Source organism: Belonocnema kinseyi, chromosome 10 (assembly GCF_010883055.1).
Source record: "Belonocnema kinseyi isolate 2016_QV_RU_SX_M_011 chromosome 10, B_treatae_v1, whole genome shotgun sequence".
NCBI lineage: Eukaryota > Metazoa > Arthropoda > Insecta > Hymenoptera > Cynipidae > Belonocnema > Belonocnema kinseyi.
In genome coordinates this window covers 30,542,242-30,566,175 of record NC_046666.1, presented here as the reverse complement: position 1 = coordinate 30,566,175, position 23,934 = coordinate 30,542,242, and the positions used below count along the sequence as shown (strand labels likewise).

The following is a 23,934-nucleotide window of genomic DNA, read 5'->3' as shown; positions in this document are numbered from 1 at the left end:
AAGAGGATGCACGGTATCTTCCACAGAAATGTGAAGGATCAGTCAATGTCTTGTGAGCTAACGTTTGCTTTCCTTAAATCGCCCGGATTGAAGTCTGGCACAAAGGGTTTCATTTTTGCATGCCAAGACGGTGTCATTTCCACCTTAACATACCGTCGCCACATTTTGAGCCAAGACATTCCCGATGATAGCTACAGGACGTGCCATGCACACCCCAAGCATTTAGCTCACATACTATCTAGTTGTCCAACACACGCGGGAACGACCTACATTCAAAGGCACAATGCGGCACTAAGAGTGCTTTATTACCATCTCTGTCACTCCTACGGCATTCATCTTAATATCGCTTCTCTAAATGCTCCTAGGGAAATTGAGTCAATTGTCGAGAATGGGAAGCGCCTCATATACTGGAACTTTATATTCTCGACAATTGTTTCTGTTGCTCACTCGAGGCCTGACATGGTTCTTCTTGACTTCGAGAAGCGAACTATGTTCGTTATAGAATTTTCGGCACGAGCTGACAAAAACATCATAGCCAAGGAGAATGAAAGGAAAGAGAGGTATCGAGACCTTATAAGGGAGTTGCAACGATTGTACCCGGAATATTCTGTTAAACTGATCGTCCTTTTCATCGGTGCTCTTGGAGGTGCCAAGCTTGCACTTGCTAATAGCCTAAAAGGCATCCCTGCGTGTCAACAATATGCTAGAACACTTGCGAGAGAAATGCAGAAGGCGGTTGTCCTTGGGTCACTCCGTGTTCTTAGGGTGCACGAGACTCTTGCTGGATCGTCGTATTGCTTCCTTTACAGACTGTAACCACCTATCTCACGGTTGTGAGACGTGGTTGTGGCTGAAATTTTACCGCGATTTCGCTGGAAGCGGGTGCAATTTTTTAGATTAGCACCCGCTCCCGGCGACATCCTGCGGTTGTCCTTATGATAAATTTTTATATATATTGGGAAGGTTCTTTTTAATTATTCAAATGAAACTTTGGAAAGGTGTTTGAGAAATATTATTTCCGTGAATTATAATTCTGCTAAACAGATTTCTTCTTACAAGTCAGCATCATAAATCTTTTCGACAATTTCCCGTTCTTATTCTTATTTTCTAAATTATTTTCTAAATTTTTTTAACATTCTAAATATTATGCGAGTATCAGTGTGTATTTTTGCGGTACAGTAGTCACCCAAAAAAATGACTTTTTAACAAAATTCTTGAATTTTCAACAAAATAAATTAATTTTCAACCAATTAGTAAAATTTTATCCCCCAAAAAAATAATTCTCAACCAAAAAGTAGACTTTTTAACCAAAAATAATTATCTTCACACGAAAAATAGAATTTTAACTAAAAACATTAATATTCAACGAATAAATTAATCATCAAGAAAAGAGCTCAAATTTTAAGCAATCAGTTGAATTTCAACTAAAAAAATCTTCAACCAAATAGTTGCATTTTTAACTACAAGAGATAAATTTTTAAGAAAAAAGTGAAAGTTTTAATTTTAGTTAAATAGGATATTTTTCACATACCAAAATAATTTTGAAGAATGTAGTTAAATATTTAACGAAAAGAAAAACTTTTATCAGAAGAGTTCAACTTCCAATAATGTACTTGAAATTTTAATAAACAACAAACTAAATGGATCAATTCACAACGAAAAAAAGAACAGAATAAATTTCATGAAGCAGATGTATTTTTATAAAAAAAGAAAAAAAATTCAACAAGACAGTTGAATTCCCAACTATACAAAATTTTTCAGACAAGAATGAAAAACATGTTTCACAAAATGTTGGGCTTTTTTCAACCAAAAAGACGAATGTTTAGTAAAATAGTTCAATTTTCAACACCAAAAAATGAGTTTCCAACAGAATCATTGAATTGTGTACAAAATAATACATTTTTTAACCGAATAGTAGAACAATGCACACAAAAAAATTAATGGTGGACCAAAAAAAAGACTTTTTAACCAAAACGAATATAACTTTGATGAGAAAGTGTACAATTTTCAATAAATAATAGTAACGTTTTTAATTTTTAGATTAATTTTTCTAAACAAAACTGGAACTTCAATTCCGAATGAAAAACTTAAACTTTCAACCATATAGTTAAATTCTGAGCAAAAATGGATGAATTTTAAACCAAACAGTTGATCTTTAAACAGTTAATTTTTCCAGATAAGAAGATAATTTTTTTTTTTAGTCTTTAAATTTTCAACTAAAAGGAAGAATTTTCAAGAAAAGGGTTTCGTTTTTCATGCACTTAGTCTTAACGACCAAATAAAAGAGATTATATTTTATGGAACAGTTAAATATTTAATTAAAAAAAAGAGGAATTTGAAAAAAAATTAAATTTTCAACCATGAAAGATTTTTCAGTCAAGACAGAAAAAAAATTTCAACAACATTCTTAAATTGTTTAGACAAAAAAATTAATTTTTCACAAAATAGTTAAAAATTCACTCCAAAAATAGAAGTTTATAACGAAAGCTCAATTTTCAACCAAGTAGTTGAATTCTCAAGTGAAGTTTTTGAATTTCTAACCCAAAAAGACAAACTTTATAATAAATCAGTTCAATTAACCAACAAAAAGAATAATGTTTTGAGAAAAAACTTTATTTTTAATCAACTTAGTGTGTAAATCCACAAAAATATGTTAAGAAATAAAAAACAATTTCTTAATCCTGAGTATAGTTTATTAATAAACTATAGAAATGAAGATCAGTTTTGAAGACAATTAATTTTTTCAGTTTGAAAAGGCAAATTCTGTTTGCTTTTTTCATCACAATTTCATTTGTGTCGCTTAGAATGACAATATAAAACAAAATCATTTATTTAAAAATAAAAATTATTTTCTATACATAGCAGATAACATTTTCCTAAAGAAAAACAATTTAATTTATCCCTAAGTTTTTGTCATTAGAATATTTCACTTGTAATTATTATAAAAATATTATTAATAAATGTTAATGAATGGAAATATGATTTCCCTTAATTACACTGAAATCTGGATTCAAGTACGGTTTTGGGTATGGCTCGCAGGCACCTTGATCCTAAATCCATTGAATTTAAACTTATACATTCAGGGACGTACGAACAATTTCCTAACCGTGAACCTCATCTCTTTCAGTTCCGAGGTCATTGCGAAAATGCCGAACACCGAAATTCTAGGAATGTCATAAATCCAGATTTCTTAAATGCACGTTGCTAACAGTACTCATGAATTCTTTGAGGGCAAAAAATTATATTTTAAAAAATAATGGTGAACATTCTCACAGAACATTGGAAAAAATGTCAAGGATAAACCTTTAAATCTAACTTTTTTCTCTTAAATCCTCTATTTTATGGTTGACTTATTTCAAGGTTAAGGCCATATGACGAGTTAGTCACATGACATGATTCCTACCTTACCGACACTTTCTTTATTTCCTAACTAATTTTCCCCCGTAGGGCCACATCAAGTTGAAAATTTGGGTTGATAAGTAAGAAGCACTAAGAAAGGAGGGTCTGTTTCAAAATTTTTACAATGATGAAAAGAGGTTTTTTTGTGAATAATTTTTGTTTCGCTTTTTTCATAATTATTCAAATTCAGGACCAGACTCACCTTTCTTACTGCTTCTTATCTATCATCCTAAATTTCCAACTTGATGTGGCGGTTCATTTGAAAATAAATTAGAAAATAAAAAAGGGTTAGTAAGGTAGGAATTTAGTCACGTGATCCACTCGTCACATGGCTTTAAAGTAAGATTTTATTAACGAGTATATATTTCCCTCCGAATGAGCCGAATATATTAATTTTTGGAAGCATATTTTTCTATGACTTTCCATTTGATGTAATTTCTTACAAAACAAGATTAATTAGCTGAACACTGTGTTTCATAATATTTTTTCTAAATTAAATGTAATAGTTAAAATATCACGTGATCGGCTTGAAGGACCCCCACCCCCTTCATGTAATTAAACGTGATATTTATTTAAAACGCCATAATAGGGGGAGGGGGTTTAAAATGTGTAGATCAATCTAGAAATATTATTTTGTTTATTTAAATAACACGCTCGTTTCGTGACACTGCTCTGAACCAGTCCTTAAATCATTTTTCAAGCAAGCATCCTAGGCAAATAGCTTTACAGAGCCGGCATATAAAGCTCTCCAATTAGTCCGATTTAATCGATCAGTAAGACTTTCATTGGGTCGTTTGGGGAATCTATTTCCGCTTCTGAACGCTAATTTTTACGAATAAATAGTAAAAAATCCATTTTGTCAAACTTAAATTATTTACTGAAAAAATGTCTACTTGGGCCAACTGTTCTGTTTGTAAGGTATGGTACAACTATCTTGTTAGTTGGGACAACCATTTACTTAGTTGCGACTACTAACTAAATAGTTACTGCAGTTAATGTAAGTGTTGTACGAACTAATGGAAATGTTTCCCGAACTAATAAAATAGCAGGATCAACTAATAATATAGCAGGACCATATTTTACTAATTGAATAGCTGGCTCAACTAACTATTTTTTCAGTGTTGAAAAGAAAGAAATCTAGCTTCTTAAAACAAGACCAAAAGAATTAAGTTTAAGAAAAGTTCTAATGCTTTGAATGTTTTGACTTTGTAGTTTATTATTCAATATTTAAACTCCCCACTACTGACTTTTTAAATTTAATTCTTCAGTCAGTATCTGATTACTTCTTCTGACTTGCGTCCTGTACTCTATAGATAAGATTCTTTAGATAAGATAAAGCGATGGGTTTAACTATAAATACGGGTTCGATTTATTTCATAATTATTCAGTTTCATTCTTCGATTGTATAGTTTCCTACAAAAATGGGGAAAATATCTTTCTTGAATCTGCTGATATTTTCTGTGATTTTGGGTCAAGGAATTGCGGCCGCATCGAAAGAAAATAAGGGTAAGTGGATTGTATTTTTCTGGAAATTAAATCCGTTTCGTAAAAGGATAGAAAGATTACATATATATCCTGAAATATTAGAAAATAGAAATAATGGACGGATGGCGTTCAAAAAGTTTATTTATCGTGATTTTTTAAGAGGGTCAAAATAATTTATAATAAATTAAGTTTTAAATCAAAACAAGGCTATCATTTCATGTCTGAAAAAAAATTCAGATTGAGACATTTGTTGGTAGCATTATGACATCAGAATAAAAAATCTGTTTCAATAGAAAGATAATTTGGTGGTAGCATATTGTATAGTTATATACACATACGTGGCTCGGAATGGATAAGAAGCGTGACGTGACTTCAAATCCAGCATCAGGGACACAATATGGCAAGTGTTTTGATTGAACTTTTATTGACTTTATTCAATATGGAAGGTTTTTTTTAATACTTTAGGAATGTCATATATTGCACGTACATATTTTTTCTAAATTATAATTGCAGGGTCTTTTTTTGACCATATTCGAATACTCAATATCTGGAAACTATCAATGTTATTTTATTTTTAAACTAAAAATTGAATTTTTTTATCGCAAACAACAATTTCCGCGACCTTAAATAACTTTATGTGATAACACTTTTTCTTGTATAAAATGCTACCTTACATTAACCTTATTAAAAAATAAACCCCTGATAAAACAACTCTGATTTTTAGGCTTCGTCCATCAACGTTAAAAAGCAACGCTTTAATACCAGGCAGATATGAATTTATCAAAAAATAATCTTTCTAGTATTTTACAGTGTCAATAGAGTATATGATTTTTAGGTGCGTTCCACTAGCACCTTCACTACTAAATTTGAATATTTTCCTTATTCTATAATTTCGAGCTTTTTTGGGTGCCAATGCCGATTTTTGATTTTTGATACAGAAAATAGAACAAATTTAAAAAGTCAACCGCGCCAGAATTTTGGGCTTTTTGGGGTCTTAAAAACTACAAAGATTAATTTTGAACAAACAACCTCTGTCTTTCAAAAAATACCCTCAAAATAAAATAAGCACTTAAACTAAATGTAAGCCTATTAGAATTTTGACCTTTTTCGGCTCTTCCTCGGCAGCAATCCCGATTTTCAATATTTCTTATTTTTCTTAAAAAACCAGACTTTTTAAAGGAGTTGCTCCCCGCCAACACCTCCATCACATAAAATTTAAAACAAAATTTTAATTAGCGTCGCCAGAATTTTAGGCGTTTTTTGGGCTCTTCAGAAATGCTAAAATTAATTTTTTTTTAAACAACTCATATCTCCCAAAACTACTCTTAAAATACCATATGCACTTAAACTAAAAGTAAGTATATCAGAATTTCGGTTTTTTTATCTCTTCTTAAACACCAATACCGATTTATTGGCTCTTTAATTTATGTTACAAAGAACGGAGTTTTTGAGGTAGATGTGTTTCCTGCTAGCACCTCAACTACAGAACATTTAAAAAATAAAAAAAATCCAAAGCGTAAAAATGTTAGGCTTTTTTCAGTCTTTAAAAAACCGCACGAATTAATTTAAAATAAACAACCTCTGCCTCCTAAAAATGACCGTAAAATAACTCACGCACCAAGCGTAAATAATGAATAAAACTTCTCAGCTGCCTTTAACATAAGTCATTATTATATTACGTTGAGTTATTTTAAGGGTAATTTTTAAGAGACAGACGTTCCTTTTTTATTTTTAATTTTTCATTTTTTGAGAGAACAAAAAAGCCCAAAATTCTGACGCTGATCATTTTTATAATATTTGCAATTTTCTGTAATGGAGGTGCTAGCGAGCAGCACCTCTACTTAAAAATTCCATTTTTTTAAATCAAATAAAAGAGCTCAAAAATCGATAGTTTTTCGGAGATAAGGGTTGTTTTTTGAAAATTGATTTGAAGTACCTCTTTTTTTATAAGCGCAATTTTTAAAAGATAGGGCTTATTTTTTCAAAATTAGTTTTTGCCGTTTTTAAGAGAACAAAAAAGCTAAAAATTGTGGCGCGGTTGATTTTTTTAATTCTTTCAATTTTTGGTACTGAAGGTGCTGACGGCCAGCACCTTCACCAAAAAGTCGGGTTTTCAAGAAAACTAAAATAGCCCAAAAACCGGCATTGGTTCACAAAAAAAAGCCAAAAAATATTAAATGAAAAATATTCAAATTCCCTTGTGGAGGTGCTAACGGAATGTACCTCTCAATTTTTGGGCTGGCAGATATGACCATCAATAAATAATCTTTTTGAGAATTATACAGTGTAAATACAGTTTCGGATGTTTAAGTTCTGCAAAAATACCAACCCCGGTGTTCAGGCTCTAACCCTAAACTTGAAAAAAAATCTTCGTTATCTCGCGAATATGACTTTCTCAAAAAAATTTTTTTTTTAGGATTTTACAGTGTCAATAATGTATCTACTTTTTCAGCTCCTAAAAAATAACAATTCTATTTTTGTGCCCAAACCCTGAATTTTAAAAATCAACCCTACATTACACCGTCTGTACGACTTTGCTGAAAAATAATACTTTTGAGAATTTTAGTGTCAATAAAATCTCTGATTTTTGGGTTCCTTAAAAAATAAAATTACAATTCTTCCATAAGTGTTGAGTTCTTTAGATGCAGAGGTGGTTCTTAGGAATTTTTATTGGTGCATTCTGGGGCTAAAACTTACCCTAAGATCCTCAATCAATTTTTATTGCGTATTTAATTTTTGGCAAGAGGGTGACTTTTGTATAGGGGCTAGTTGCTTTTTGAATTGTTTTATGCATTTGAGAGCCAAAAATAAGCCAAAAATGCTGGTGCACTTTGTTTCTTCTAACTATTTGGTTTCCCATAGGGTGTAGTTTTATTTACAGTTCTCGGGTTCGATTGCTTTAAATGAGACTGACAAGTGGCATCATAATTGACAGCTTGAAGAAAGCGTGGATTTACAGGACATACTTGACCAGCAAGGTAACGTATCTGTGCTCCGTCACGGGGATTTTAGCAAAAACAACGATATAGTTTGCATTTAGAAAAATTTCCCGTTGGCCGTGACCTTGGTGGAATACATTTTGTTAAATGAAAATTACGCTGAGATTTTTCTGATGAGTACCTTTTGTAAAGAGATCAACCACAGCATTATTTGATGCTTCATGCTTCAGGTCATCAATGACAATCAGTTTTGCTCTTGGTTCACGGAATACCTCGCGGAATTCGACATTATGCATATACTCTATGTACCCCTGCTGTAATTCAGAGCAATAAAAAATTATTGTTTTAAATCATGTATCGCTTATATAATTCAAGTGCCACAAAAAACTTGTTACAAAAACAATTTCACCACAACTTGTTGGGCCACAGATCATTGATGTCCAAGGATGCTTCCACCGTGTGTCCATGATGAAGATTTGGATTAAGATCTGGATTGGAATTAGCTTCTCTGCAGATACAAACGCGTATGAAGTGGTTTGATTAGCTTGCACAAACGCATACGACGCGACTAGATAAGCCTATGCAGTCGCGTATAGAGTTGTGCTCCGTATTTAATTCGTGGCCACTCTATCATATTTGTTTCATACTGTTCAATTATATCTACTGCTCCTAAAATATTTATTTATTTTTTCATGCATAGTGAAAGTAACATTTATTTATTTTCTTTTGATGATATAGCTATTACGTTCTGTTTCGTATTCTCATTGATGCAACACAACCCATAAACATACATTTTCAACACTACACAATAAAAAATAATAGTAACTATAATATTTAATCAACTATAGTATTTAAGGTTTGCTAAATTTATCCTACCCACAATACAGAATAACTTAAATCTCTCTTTCATTTATTTGTTTGTGACCAAAGTGTGCAGGCGTTGGCATCCACAGAGCATAATCTTGTAAATTTGTACAAGTTATACCACTTAGGACATAAGGTATTCCCCAAGCACGGTCTTCGCAAAAACATTCCATTTTTCGAGACCAATCAGTGTATTTATCTTCTAGTACCCACAAGCGATTAAACATATCTTCTTCTGAGGATATTACAAGAGAACTAGTCATCCCTCTTTCACGATTTCCTAGTATATTTAGAAGGGATCTTATCTCTACTTTCCTTACGAACTTGTCGTCATTACAAATGATTCAAAGACATCCCCTTTATTTTACTCACGTCAATTTCACGTAGAAAATGCTCTGTAAATCTGAATTGGTTAAAATTTCACTATTTAAATTAGTAAATGTACGGTTTACGAACAAAATAGTAATATTTTGAGGTTTTATTTTTGAAATAGTAAATATTTTGCTATCAAATTAGTGAAATTTTTACTAATATCAATTAGTAAACATGGTTCACTATTATTTAGTAAATTCGCTTTACTAATTGAATAGTAAACGAACTCGATGGCTAACGTATTAGTGAACTTAGATGAGTTCGGCCAATCAGAAGCCATTTCATTAGATCGCATTCTGCAAGGAATTGACAATGTTCATCGACCAAAGAGTACCATTCGGAACTCAAATCTTCGCATACTACCGGAAGGGTCGAATACTCATAACTTTATTCAGGAAGTGCGAAAGAAAAAAAGAGACTGTTCAGCCTTAAATTATCTCCGTGAACGGTTAGGCGATAGACTCATATTTTATTCACGGCGATGGTTGCATGGTTTAGATCCACAAAAACTTTCTAATAATTAATTAGTAAACATGGCAACAACACGGACTAGTTATTGCTCAGGAGAATTTTACTAATTTCTGTGTGGAATTTTTCTGATTGCTTAGTGGAATTTTATTATTTTCTTAGTGGGATTTTACTAATTTCATTATTGGAAAATTTCCACTAATCAAATTAGTAGTTTTATACTAATCGTTAGTCTCCAGAATCGATGTCGAGGAGACTTTTTGTTTTGTTTTCATGTTAAAAATAAAAATATCATAAGAAGCATAAGCTGACAATTTTTCATTTTAAAAACTAAAATAGTCGCAGGCTTAAGTTTTAAATTTTTATAATCCTCTTTTATGTCATGCACTAAACTCTCTTACTAGAGGGTATTTGTGTGGAAAAAGTCCTTTTTGATGCGCATCAAGTAAAACAGATAAAGACAGGTGTGCAAGGTCAAACTTTAACTTTTTTCGCAATATGTGCATGCAACTTCTTTGACTAGCAGTTTCAAATTTGCAACCCAATGCAAACAACATTTACGACGAATAAAGGAAAACCGCGAGTGTAATGCACTTCTCATATAATACTGTGTGCTATCACTTAGGTGCCGTGAGGCTCGAGAGTAGAGCGAGAGAAGTAGGAGAAGTGGGAGTGTCTGTCCAGAATGGTACCCCTACTACTGTCGCTAATTAAACCAGCGCACAACGCCCTCGAGCAAGTACCGGCACGGACCGCAGGAACACGTCAGGTTGCATGCGATTGTTTGGGTTTATGGGGTCGGACACGGAAGACACGTCCGTGAGACGTCTCCAGCGCATTGCGACGGATTTTCTTGTGCGAAAGCCTTAAATGGTCAGCTATCCCTCAACAGCATCCGCGATCAGGTTACTGCTTGTCAAATTGTAATTTCGTATTGTGGACAGCAAATATTGGGAAAGATTACTTGACAAATAATCAATAAATTTAAATTTGGTTTTTGCATCGTAAATTCAATAAACAAATTTACAATTACTGTGTATAAGAAAATTTATAAGGAATTGCAGTAAAAAGTATACTAATTTCCATAAAAGAATAATCTGTTCATTTTTTGTAGATGCGTCATCAGCTCTTCTTTCTCGTCAAAAGCGTGCGTCTTCTTCATCTGGAGATATTCCTGAGCATTCGTCACCGGAGCGTTCCTTACAATCGTCACCGGAGCGTCGATTGCGATTGTCTACGGAGCGTCGCTTGCAATCATCTATTGAACATATAAGTCGAGGTTTGATTTTTTATTACGTTTATATGAGAAAGGAATTAAAATGTTGAAGTTAAACTGACCATTACATGAATCATAAAAGTAATTTTTTTTTAGTATTGTTCAAGTTTTTTTCTTCAGTTTTTTGCCACTACTCATTTTTATTCTGACAAGTTATACTGGTAGAAAAGGTGATCTTTCTGTACATTTTTAATAGGTTTAAGAACGAAATTAATAATTTTTTAAGCGATTTTATGAGATAAGTTATGAGTATTTGATTGTCCCGCAAATGAACAAATTCTTGACGAAGTTGTCTGAACCAGTACGAGATGTCGGTAACTGTCTCGGTTTGTGACAATTCAACGTGAGTTCCGTAATTGCGTTTCCATTACTGAGACGGTCACTTTCGCCGTGTTTTTAATTAAATGCCGCAGTATTTTGTTAGTTACATATTTAAAATATTATTTGCAAGCTCCAAGCTTGCCATTTAATCTACTATGTATTCTAAAAAAAGTAGTTTAAGGTAGTTTAAAGTAGTTGATTTGAATCTCTTCAACTCTAGCCACTTCTTCCAACTGCTCACGTAAATTGGTCTACACTAAACTCACAAATTTAACTTTTCTATAAAAATGAGTAAGTATGCATTACAATTTAATATTGTACATTAACATTATAAATGGTAATGAGATTCATATTATGGATTACCTTTTTTAAATAAATTAAGTAAATTACCTTTTTTGTTGAAAATGTACTTTTTCAAGTATTTTTGGTTAAAAAATTTTTTTTAATTATAAATTTTACATTTCCTGAGCAAAAATGCACCTTTCTGAGAAACTTATTAGTCTTGAGGGAGATTCTGTTGAAAAATTAAGTAAAAGAAATGAAAAAAGTTGTTTTTTCTTATCAGGTCGGAAACTTTTTACCCCACCCTCGTAGTATACAAGATTATTCATAAAATAATGAATTAATTTAAATTTGGTCGACTAGTAAATAGATGAAACTTCACTTTGAATTTCTATAGGTTACCCGGATGATCCCAGAAGTAGGTTAGGGCTGGAAGCTCCTCCTCCAATGAGAGGACCCCTTCCTCTCGGTATGGTCCGGATTTATTATGGTGAAAACGAGATTGGCCTTGGCGTTGTCGCATCCACATCCTACATTGCAACGAAGGCGCACTTGTTCAGAGGCGGATCTCCAGTGGGAAAGTATGTTATCCAATACGAAAATGGAGAATATCATATTGAATACATTGATCAAACTGGACAGCACGTTAGGCGCAATGTAAAAACTGTCTTTCGCAGCCAGGATTATGTTAAAAACCAGGAAAGTCCTTGGGGGCCCAACGATGTTTGCCTCATACACACTGGTCCCGGTCTGCAAAAGTCACCAGATTTCTTTAATCAGCTTGAAGACTCAAAACTATTTACAGCGAAACAAATGTATTGGATCCCAAGAAGAACAGGAGCACATTAATATATAGTTCAAGTTTTTAATTGATGCTTTGAATAAAGAATCTGCAGAATATCACAGGCTTCTTTTCATTGTAATCATATTGGATTCCTAATACTTTTGCGTTCATTCTTATTAAATATAATTTTCCCTTCGAATAACTGGATTTGTTCCTAAAATGAAATTCAGAAGTTTTTTGAATTCATGTTTGATAAGATAAAACGTAATTTTTTTCAATCATAGTAAGGGTTATTCAAGAACTACGACACACCTTGAGGTTATAGGATATTTATAGGGCTTATAGCGATTTTTCTGTGTAAGTTAGAAGTTCATTCTTTTTATTCAAAAATGTCTAAGGGAAAGTGAAGCTCTTCTAACACTTCTTTCTCATGTTTGTTTTTAATTGAAACAAAAATTTGTTGAGCAACGCATTACTAATTGTGGGATCGAGAATTTGGTTGGCAACAAAATTTTGATTTTGAAGTGCGATGTTCTGCTTATCAGTAATTACAGAAAAGTGAAGTAATATAAAATCTCACGAGCGAAAAATTATAGGGCTAAAACGACAGCCTCCTAAATTGTTTCTTGACTTTTTCTACTCTTTCTGAACTCCCATTTTCGCAAAAAATTATGATTATGTTTTGAGACCTCAAGTTGTTGAAAAAAAAGAAATTTGCTTTTTAAAGTTCGAAAAAAGTTCGAATGCTACAAACGTTTTTATTTTGTTTCACTATTTTCAACTATTTGTTTCACTATTGTTTTATTACGAGTGCATTTTTTCTCACCATCATTAATTTCAATTCTTTGATACACTTTCCTACGAGAATGAAGAACATATCCTGCATGAATCTTCTTATAGCCTCTGTTGTTTTAACGTAAGGAATTGCGTTCGCAGCGGAAGAAAACAAAGGTGAGTTGATATAATTTCTATTGAGAATAAATCATTTTATTAATTTTTTTATTTCAACTTGTTTTGTTTTTCAATCAATTTAATTTATTTGCTTTCAATCTGCTTTTTTACGATTCAAATTAAAAATACGCATTATAGCGCAAGGTGGTTCTAAACAAATTTGTACATATAATTCAGGCGAAAAATTCTGTTAACTAAAATGTTGTAGCTTGTGTCATTTTTCCTGAAACTACGTTTTTTATTTTTCATATATTTCAATAACAAGATTCAATAACAAAGGGCCTAGGGGGGTAAGCGTCACAAAGTTTCCCCCATACGTAACAAGTTAATATTACCACTATAGGTCGGTATATATATATGTCGATCTTCAAAATTAATTTCATCCTTTTTAATTGATCTGTGATGTTCTAGGCCTTGAGGTTATGTTGTACGCTATACGCGGATCACGTACAGCGCCCTGTACCAAATTTTGTTTTTCAAGCCATACAGCATCCCTATGAAAAACGTGTGTGAAATATATGTTGAAGTGGATAATTTAAGTATTTTTTCTTTAAAAAACTAGACTTGAATAGATCGATAAACGTTTACTTTTTGACCTGCTGACCTTAAAAATTGACTTTCTTACACTTTCATTTTTTCAGAATTTTCTTACCACTTTATCTTAAAAATTAACATCCATCCATACCTTATACCTAATCCACTCGCTTCTATAACCTAACCTTTCTCGATGCGCTTTGCCTCGCACGCATGTTGCTCTTTTCTCTCTATGCCTCGCATTGACAGCCTCTGCCTCCGCGGCTAACACCTACTACCTAACTACTATTTACAATACTTATAGTTTCGTTACACCTACTTCCTTTCCTTTTTACAATCTTTTCTTCTCGATTCCTCTTCCTCCTGCCTTCTCTTCTTCTCTATCTTACCCAACACCCCCTTCACCCATGCTACTGCCCTTTTGCCGCCCCCCCCTTTCTTGTAATAATACCACCATGTTTATCCCACTCCTTTCCATCTCTTCACATTCCTCTAAGCACTGCTCAAGTTTTGCATCCCCCTTCCCGCACAATCCACACATTCTCTTCTCTCTAGAAAGCCAGAACCTACAAAAATTATCCATGAAACCGCATCTCTTTGCTCTTCTTTCTCACACAAATATTTCGCTCTCTCCCTTAGCATACTCCACACATAGATCCCGTTAAACCTTGATTCTCTTATCCTCTCCTCTCCTTCTGCCTTCTGCCTTCTCCTTCTCCATGCCATTCTTTTAAACCAACTCATATACCTTCCTTTCTCGTGCATCCTTCTCACTTTATCTATCTGCAATCCATTTCTTTTAAAATACCTTTCCATTTCCGCCTCCATCTCTGCACCTCTACGTCTCTAATATAATCGCTAAGCTCGTTCTTCCTGTCTCTCTCCCGACAATATAGTTTAGCGTATTCCTTTTCAACCCCAGTGTCCACTTTACATACCTCTCCTGTATCCTATTTACCTCCTCATTTACCTACCACCTTCACACCTTCACTCTTGGAAACAAGACACTCATCCCGATCGAATCAAACAATTATATTCTTCTTAAAAAATCATCTGCGAACAACCTCTGCCCTAGCTCCCAAACTTGCCTCATCACCACATTTTCCCTTCTCACCCTCTCTTTTATATGACCATCCACTCCCCCACTCCTTTGGAAACAGAAAGACCAGGCAAACAAACTCTTTTACCTGCTGTACCGCGTTTCCCTTTAACTCCCACTCCCCTCCCTTATCCCCCCACCTTCTTTCCTATACACCATAACTTTCGACTTCTCCTTATTTAACTCTGACCTATTTTTGTCTGCGTATCTTTTCAACCTTTTCACTATCTCCTTTAAAGCCTATTCGCTCTTTGCTAGCAGCACTATGTCATCTGCATCCTGACTCCTGACTCCTCCTACCCTAACTCCTCCTACCACTTTGGCAGCAGACTTACTTTCCATACCAGCGATCAAAATTGCAAAAAGCGTTGGGCTAAGCGGACCCTCTTGCCTCAACCTCCTATCCATCCAGAATCCCTTCAAGATTCCCTCCCTTCCTCTCGCCCTATTCTCCATCTCGTCAATCACCTCTCTTAACCTTTCGATCAGGCCCCTCTTCACTCCCCTCTGTTTCATTGCCTCCCACAACTCCCCCTATCCACTGAAGGGAACGCGCCCTTTAGATCTACAAAAATCGCGTACACTTTGCCAACTTTTCCGGTTAGTTCTCTATCCACCACAACTTCTCACCGCCTGTCCCTGCAAACTTTCTCCAGCTACCTCCAGCAACATTCAAGTCAACTAATAGACGTGTATCTCTCAAACGTAAAAAATAACCTCTAGGGGTTATTCCTTCGGGACCCTACCTGAAGAACTTTCCGCCACTGCTTATTAATTATTGTAACGACATCTATCGGAAAGCCTTAGTACACGGTCCCTCTAAATACAACCTGATGGCGCATTCAGTGGCTTTGTCATCGGCCATTCAGTACGATCCCAAAGCACTTCCACTGGAAGCCAGTGTCATTTGTACATGGCAAATGCTCCCAGTGGAACCATGCGCTAGTTGCTTAACCCTTTTTTAGATGATAGGTACAGCTCCGATCAGCCGAGAGTTCGGGGTGCTGAAAATAATTCAGACAAAACTTGCGATTTCAGCATTATCCAGCATTATCACTGTTCAGAGAGGCATGCGGAATTATTCCCCAATCGCTAAAGCTAAAGCTGAAGCGTCTGTTAGAATATCTCGAAAGAGTCTGACCTTTGGACCGTCAGATGTTCAGTTTATGGCGCTGCAAGATCTTGGCTGATTCATATCGATGGCGAAAACTGAAAATGCATAAAACACCAAAAAAGGGTTGCATCAACGGAAGAAGATTGGATAGTTAAGACAGAATGCATCCAGTGTTCAGTGTATAATTGTATACACAAAATTTGATAGACCGGTCACCGAAAGAGCTGAAAAGTCAGCCCGAACACTAAGGAGCTACTATCACACACTGAACTAATCAATGCTGCTGACAAACAAGCAGAATACTTTTGAAAAAAATATGGGTATTATCTGGCGCAAGGAGGGTAGTACAGTAGAGGGAGTGATTGATCCGGAAAAATAAACAGTTTTTGACCGACCATGCTTGCCTCTTTAGCGATATACAAACACCATGGCTCAACAAAGGTGTAGAAGGCTGCTAAATGGCAGATATAACTGCAAAGACACAGCAGCACATCAGCGCATCTTTCTAATGGCCTAGACTGACTACCGGAGAGATTTAGATTTAACCTCAGAGGGAAAACCATAGAGCTTTCAAATCTTTTATGGAAATTATCGTATGATAACGAATGTCAGTTTCCATGGCGGCGTTTTTTTAGAGCGATACTATGATCCGACTTTTCCTTTTTGTCATACTTATGCCTCTTTGTCTCATACGAGGCAATTCTCCTTGATATTTTTGCGGCGACCCTAATCATCGCGAGCATAAAGTCACTAATATATTTTATGTGTATGACCTGAAACTCTATGCTTCTGCTGCAAACAATTTGCAAATTGATTTAAATGCAGTCAAGGGGTACGCAGGTGAGATTGGTGTCGACGTTGAATAGGACAAATGTTCCTCAATTAATTGGAAATGAATCTGAAAGCTTCAAAGCCGCATTTAGGACGTGACAGCAGTACAGGAGTCTCTTAACCCGTTATTGGCCATGAGTCTTTTTTGCGACCCGAAAAAACGCCTTTTTTAAAACTCTGTAGCCACTGTTCCAACAAAGCGAAGAGACTGCGCCGCATGGCAGAGAAAAGGTAAGAAAATTTTGGAAATTTTTTGAAATATTGTGTTAATTAGGTAAACACAAAGCACAATACAAAAATGTACTCTACTCTAATCGTTTGAAGTGTTTCAGTGGGAGAAGAACAAGCTTGCGACTCTTGATATGGCCACCGGAGATCATGCATATAGTAGAATCTCTCATTCTAAAATGTTCAGCAAGCACAAAATGATTTGCAAAGAAGCGCTACTTTGCAAATCTCACTTCTAAAAGGTGAACTAGAGGAAGATGAAGTTAGAAAATTCCGGCAACAGCTACTTGACAAGAAAATCCATATGAACTTTCACAGAAATATAGAAGATCAGTCCTTATCGAAAGAGCAAACTTTTGCCTTAATTAGATCATGAGAACTTAATTCAAGTAAAGACGGTTTCAATTTTTAATACTAGGACGGTGCCATTTTCACTTTAACAAACCTTGGTCACATTTCATGTTAACAAGTTTTCAACGATAGGTGCTTATACTATCATGGTGCTCCACTCACGCTGTTATGGTGTTAATTGCGGCCCTGTCCTGCAGAACGCTCCAAGAGAGATAGAGTGAATTTTCCAAAACAAGAGTTAGCAAATTTCTTAGAACTGTGCATTTCTGACAGCGGTCTCCATTGCGCACTCGCGGACTATAACGCACTATATTCGTAATAAAATTCTTGGCTCCGTCCGGCTTATGCATAACCTCAAATCCATACACACGTGCCAAAAATATGATTAAAAAAATTAATTCCAATGTTCGTTGTGATGTTCTGCCAATTTTTATAATTCAAAAGAAGTCGAGTGATAATGCTCGTGGGGGGGGGGCAGGATGTAGCAATAATATAACTTTCGGTTAAATTAAATCACTTTTTTGTTCAAATTATAAAAAAATAAAATAAAAAGTACAAAAAAGCTAAAAAAAACAATAAAATACAAAAATTAGAAACATCCAGTTTGAAGACCAAACCCTAACCCATCCGTGGTGAATTGCGGAAGTAGACAATACTAAATAAATAGGTTTTAACAAAATGTTCTCCTTAGAAAATAATTTAATTTAAATAATAATAGTTGATTTATTTGATCAATTACAATAATTTCCGTAATAAGCGATTTAACGTTTCTCCGTATACGCAGTTCTCAATTAATAAGGGGTCAATTATAACAAAAACTGTAACTATCCCATGATTGTTAAAAAATCTATTGTTTTTAGTAGAAAATTCAATATTTTGGTTGAAATTCCATATATACTGTTCTAAGTTTGTCTGTAATGGAAGAAAAATATTCTTCTCGGTTGAAAATTCAACCACTTGTTTAAAATTTAACTACTGTTTCAATACATAAGAAACCTTGAGTTTTTACCAAAAACCTTCCTGTCACCAAAATTCTCTCACGTTATTTTTATATAATTCCTAAATAAATTCACGAAAAAAATTAAGTCAACAATAATTACATAAAATAGGAGGGTGGCAGGGAGCGTTCGAAGATTAAACTTACGGACCCTAATAAAGATAGGGAAACTAGTTAAAATGTTCACAAAAGAACTTTATATAACTTCTACCGACCTTACGACCTTCCCATGTTTTTTTTCGCAAATTGAAAAACGGAGAAATTGAAATATCGTGCTAATTTTTTTTTAAATGATAGGTGATATTATGGAAAAGCTCTGCCTGGTCAATTAGGGTTGCTATATTATTGATAAATATATATCAAGTCAAGTCCTATAAAAAATGGTTAAAATAATAAATGAAACATAAATGACAAGCCCTACCAAAAAATGGATCAAATTGAACTTTGTACGACTTTTCAACATTTATAATTCCTTTCTGAGATCTTTTCCTGTATTTTGAATCGCTCGGATCGACTTTTGAATTTTCTACGTTTTCATGGTAGTTTCGTAAAATTTAACTAAAGTGTCAAGAAAAATCAAAAAATTTTTGAATAAAATTGTTTAACTCTTTTAAAAGCTATAATTCCTTTTTGAGATTTTTTCCTGTATTTTGAATCGTTTGGATCAAAATTTAAATTGGCAATTTTCCAGGCTATTTTCGTAAAATTAAATATAATCGTCAAAAGAATTGTTAAAATAAAATTATTATTTCGGACTTCTCAAAAGTTATCAAATTCCTTTTTGAGATTTTCCACGTATTTTGAAACGTTTGGATTAAAATTTGAAATTTTTATTTTTCCACTTTATTTTCGTAAAATTAAACCAAAGTCAAAAGTTATAAGTCCTTTTTGAGATTTTTCCACGTATTTTGAATCCTTTGTATTCAATATTTAAATGTTCTATGTTTGTATTTTATTTTCGAAAAATTAAAGTAAGTTATCAAAATTTATAAAAAAATGGATAAAATATAATTATCTAGGACTTTTAAAAAATTATAATTCCTTTTTTGAGATTTTTTCATGTATATTGAATCGTTTGGTTCAAAATTTGAATTTTATATTTTCCACTGTATTTTCGTAAAGCTGAACTAAATTGGCAAGTCTAATCCGAAAGGTTTGAATAGAATGGTTTAAGACGTTTAAAATTTATAATTCCTTTTTCAGATTTTTTCCTGTATTTTGAATCGTTTGGATCGAAATTCAAATTTTGAAAATTTTCACTATATTTGTGTCAAATTAAACTAATTTCTCAAGTCCTACACAAAATTGTAAAAATAACTTTTTTGAGGACTTCTCAAAAGTTATCATTCCTTTTTTAGACTGATTATTTTTACAGTTTCTTTCTACAGCCATTCCCGGATTTTGCGTTTTTCTCCAAATGCCTGCCTCTAGGAAGCTTTCATCTGAGTAAAATGTTTTTAAGTATAGGGTACAATAGCGTTATGAGTACCGCTCTGCAATGCCTACCTATGTTAAAATCAATTGATCTCCACTGCCGAAATTTTTTTATATAAATAACATTTTATATGATACCTTTATTTCAATATATTTCTGAGGGGATCTGAAAATTTATTTTCAACCCTGCGCCTCGGGGCTCCGAGTGTACTTTCCGACACTACTAAGAAACGAAATAATAAAGCCAAATCAGTCTCCAACGGGAAGCAGGATTCAGCGACGGTTGATCTCTCTCTTTCTATCATCACTTGGCCCTTTTTTCAAATGGATGAGATATTTTGGAAACAGAAAGACGAAGATTGACGAAGATCATCGAAGCAATCGCGGAGACGCCGAGCGCTGCCGGTTTCTTTCGACTCGGAATCCAGTTCTAAAGGTCAATTCAGATTAGCCGCTCTCGGTTGCGGTTCGCTAGTCCGGTTGGGTTCTTGGCCAATCAGCGCGTACTCGCTCTCAGTTTCAGTTCAGTTCGAGCATTTAGGTTCGATTCTAATTTCAAACGTGCCGTTCGCAACCGTAGCCAATGAGAGCACTCGCTTAATATACCGTGGGCTGACAACGTAAATGGGAGCGTGATACGGATAAGGCCAATTTTCACATGAGATGTTCGTCTGATGATGAGGAACGTAAAAATGGGTGCCTGGCAGGTGTGAGTGGATGCGTTCACCTGTGGCGACCTGTCGAAGGTGCGCATTTTTGGCAGTTAACTTACGTGACTCGGATAAGGTTGAAAATTGGTGTACATGTAGGGGCTGACATTAGAAATAGCACCTGCGCATTGCCAGGCACTTACCTGGATGCAAAAGTGTTTCCAGGCGGCTTCGAAGTCGCCGTACACTCAGGTGAAATTTCTTGAAATTGATTTTACAGGAAAAAGTTTAAAACAAAAGTTGGTCCACTCCCGGAGATGCATATTTTCATTCGTATATAATTTTTTGATAAAATTGATATATTTGGAGAAAACATCAATTAAAGAAATACCATAACAATAAAAAGCCCTTCTTATTGACAACAAGTGATTTTTTCGAAAATTATTATGAGACAAAAGGTACTCTATCACAGGTATACTCCAAGATGAATAAAAAGTATTTGTTGAAAACGTTAATATTTACCAAGTTATTCGCATTTTTCCTTCTTTTTCCCATTTTTTAATCACCTGCTGTACTTTGAAATACCCATTATTTATTATTGTTAAAGTTTATGTTTTGTCGTCGAGATACGTTCGATCTTTATTACCGTGACGAATGTCAAGTTTCCCAGACCCAGCGTGGGTCATTGGCGTGGGCATCACAAATTCTTGGTGGTGCATTTTTAATGCAGTTCTATACTCGGAGACACCATTATGCTATTTTAAAATACAAATTGTCGAGCTTCATAACAATCAGAGCAATATATTACAACAATTAAAGACAATAATAATATAATTAATAAATTAATAATAAATATAAATGTATTTATATGCAATAAAACAGTTATTACGTTTGTATTACGTTGCACATTTTAAAATAAATCGTGCACATAGGAGGAATTACATTTACTAACATATTTGTACACGGAAGGCAGTTGTATTTGAGGCAACCATAATTATACTATATCACGGTCAATGTTGCGGAGTAACTTCTTGCAAGTAAGTGACTGACAAGTCACGTTATTTATATCATTTATAGTAATTTCGTTACTGTTTTAAAAAGCAACTTGTAGCCTAAATTTGGTACGATTTCTTTAGTAATTTGATACTTCAAATGTAGTTGGGTTGACAATTCTATTAATTTTTGCAGTGAACAGTTTTCTGCTTCTATTTTAATTTTCGTGTTCCAATAAAGATATTTTGAAAACCTAAGTTATTCTAAATACGAATGACGATGGCAACTCCCATAAAACAGGAAATTAAAAAGTTATGATACTTTGAAATACAACGTTATCGTAAATCTCATTGAGGAAGGTAACTCCCAGGAAGTAGGAAATGAGCATCCGGAGAAATTCACCTTCGAAATCTCGTAAAACGATAAGTCAGGTAGGATATTTGGTGTTTCACGGAGTCATCTTACAACCCAAAATAAAAGAGAGAATATGCGAACGCCTACTCGGGGGGTACAAAGTATGGTACAAAGTATGGTTATTGACGCCGAAGAAAGTGAAGGTAAAATATTAAATGCAGACATGCATATGCACATTAACGATGTGTCTTACATCAATGTTTTATTCCTTGTACAGGTGGTGGCAGTGATTCTGAAAGGGAAGATGAAAACGTCAGCGAAGATGAATCTGATTCCGATTTTGAACAACAGGAATAAAACATTTGGCGTCTTCAAGAAATCCAATTAAATACAGGTACAATATTAAACAAATACATGCATCGTGCATGTTACCGATTTTCCTTGCACAAATGGTTCGTTTCGTTTACAGCTGGCGGCAGCGGTTTTCAAATGTTTCTTATTTTGCATCAAATGTTATTATTAGGTACGCTGAAACATGCATTATTTCAATACATTTCTGCTCAATTTTCTGATTTTTGAGCGTGTTTTTCGCAATTAAAATAAAATTTATCCGTTTAGTTTCAAAATTATTCATAACAAATTTTTGGATACTTTTTGGGTGGATATGTTTTATCTCTTAATCGTCTGTTCATAACTTGTATCGTTTACCAAAAAATCTAATTTTGATATTTATAATTCTAATTTTTACGACCAAATCAAAGACGACAGTCCCACAACAGGAAATCATGACACATTTTTAGCTCTGTTTTGGATGAAACACTTTTTTATTTCAACGTATTTCATATTTCGCGTCGTGTGTCCAAAAATTATATTTTTAACACTGTTAATGTTGTAACCAATTTATAGCTTTTCTTTAGTTGAAAATCTTCTGTCTGATTTTTTCTTTTTGACGGTTGTACCGTTTGCCCGAAAAAGTCATTTATTTTTTTGTTACTAATGCAGCAGGATTTAATAAGGAGGAATCTGTTTGGGATACCCACTCATCACATGACCTTAAGCAATTATTTATTGTCTGTTTTCGAAATTTTTACAAATGGAGCCTGATATCAACTTTCTTTTCAAAATAGTGTTCTATGCCTACCTTTTTTCGATTAATTAAACTGTAAAAAAGATTTGTGTAAAATTACAAAGTTTCGGAAAATTACATATTGTATCATTGTAAACATCACACACTTCACTGTGTGATTTTACAGAAGTATGTGAAATTACTTTGCTACTCCACCAAATCATTAAATATTAGGTTTAATTAAAAAAATACTATTTTAAAACCTTTTTGGTAAAGTAATTATTTAAACAAATTATACATGTTTAAACAATTAAAAAGTGATTGGTTTATTCTTTTTATACACTATACAGCGAAGAAAATAATTGTATGTGTTATATTTTATTTAATTTTTTTATTTATCGGAAAAAACTACGTGAGCAAATAAAGACTGTTTATACAAATAGAAATTTATAAAAATTTAAAAGATAAGTATAAAAATTGTGTCATTATGCAACAAAATGCAGCATAGGGTATTAATTTGAAAAAAAAAGTTGATATCTGGCTCAATTTTTAAAATTGTTGAAAATAGACATAAAATAATTGTTTTCTTTAGTACATCATTTGTTTAGAAAAATGTATTACTTAAAACAATGAAGAAATACTGCATTTCAATCACAAAGTACGATTTTTTAACATTTAAAGGCATAAATAAATGTTTTAATCATTTACATTTGTTTAAACAACTTCAAATTGTTTAAGAAGTCATAGTCAATATTCGAATTGTCCATTAGTAATTATTTGTTTAAAAAAGACGACGAAAATTGCTAAAGAGTAACAATAATACGTAAAAATGTATTTCTTTATTTTTTGGCCATGTTTGGGGCGCTGCGGGGAGGGTGACGGTGGTTTGGAAATAAAAGTTATTGACATGATGTTATTTCGTAGATACTTATCTCCAATCCCTAGAAAGCCTGGCAGGTTTACATGAAGTCCTGGAACATGAGTTCAATTTTTCGAAAATTCAATATTTCACCATGTTCATTAAATAGGATTTTAAGCGCCCGGCGGCACGCGCTTATATTTCAATTTCGAAAAAAAAGACATTATGGATGTTCTTTCTGCAGAAACGGTAACTGGGGGGGGCTGCTTTATAGCTCGAAAGG

At 33.7% G+C, this 23,934-nt stretch overlaps 1 protein-coding gene across 1 annotated transcript; it reads left to right on the top strand.

Annotated features, from left to right (window-relative positions):
- Window positions 1–4,820: 4,820 nt before the first annotated feature.
- On the top strand, window positions 4,821–12,255 carry LOC117181057. The gene is made up of 3 exons (XM_033373625.1): window positions 4,821–4,905; window positions 10,642–10,806; window positions 11,804–12,255. The coding sequence occupies exons 1-3, from the start codon at window positions 4,821–4,823 to the stop codon at window positions 12,253–12,255; spliced, it is 702 nt and encodes a 233-aa protein (XP_033229516.1).
- The last annotated feature ends 11,679 nt before the right edge of the window (window positions 12,256–23,934 follow it).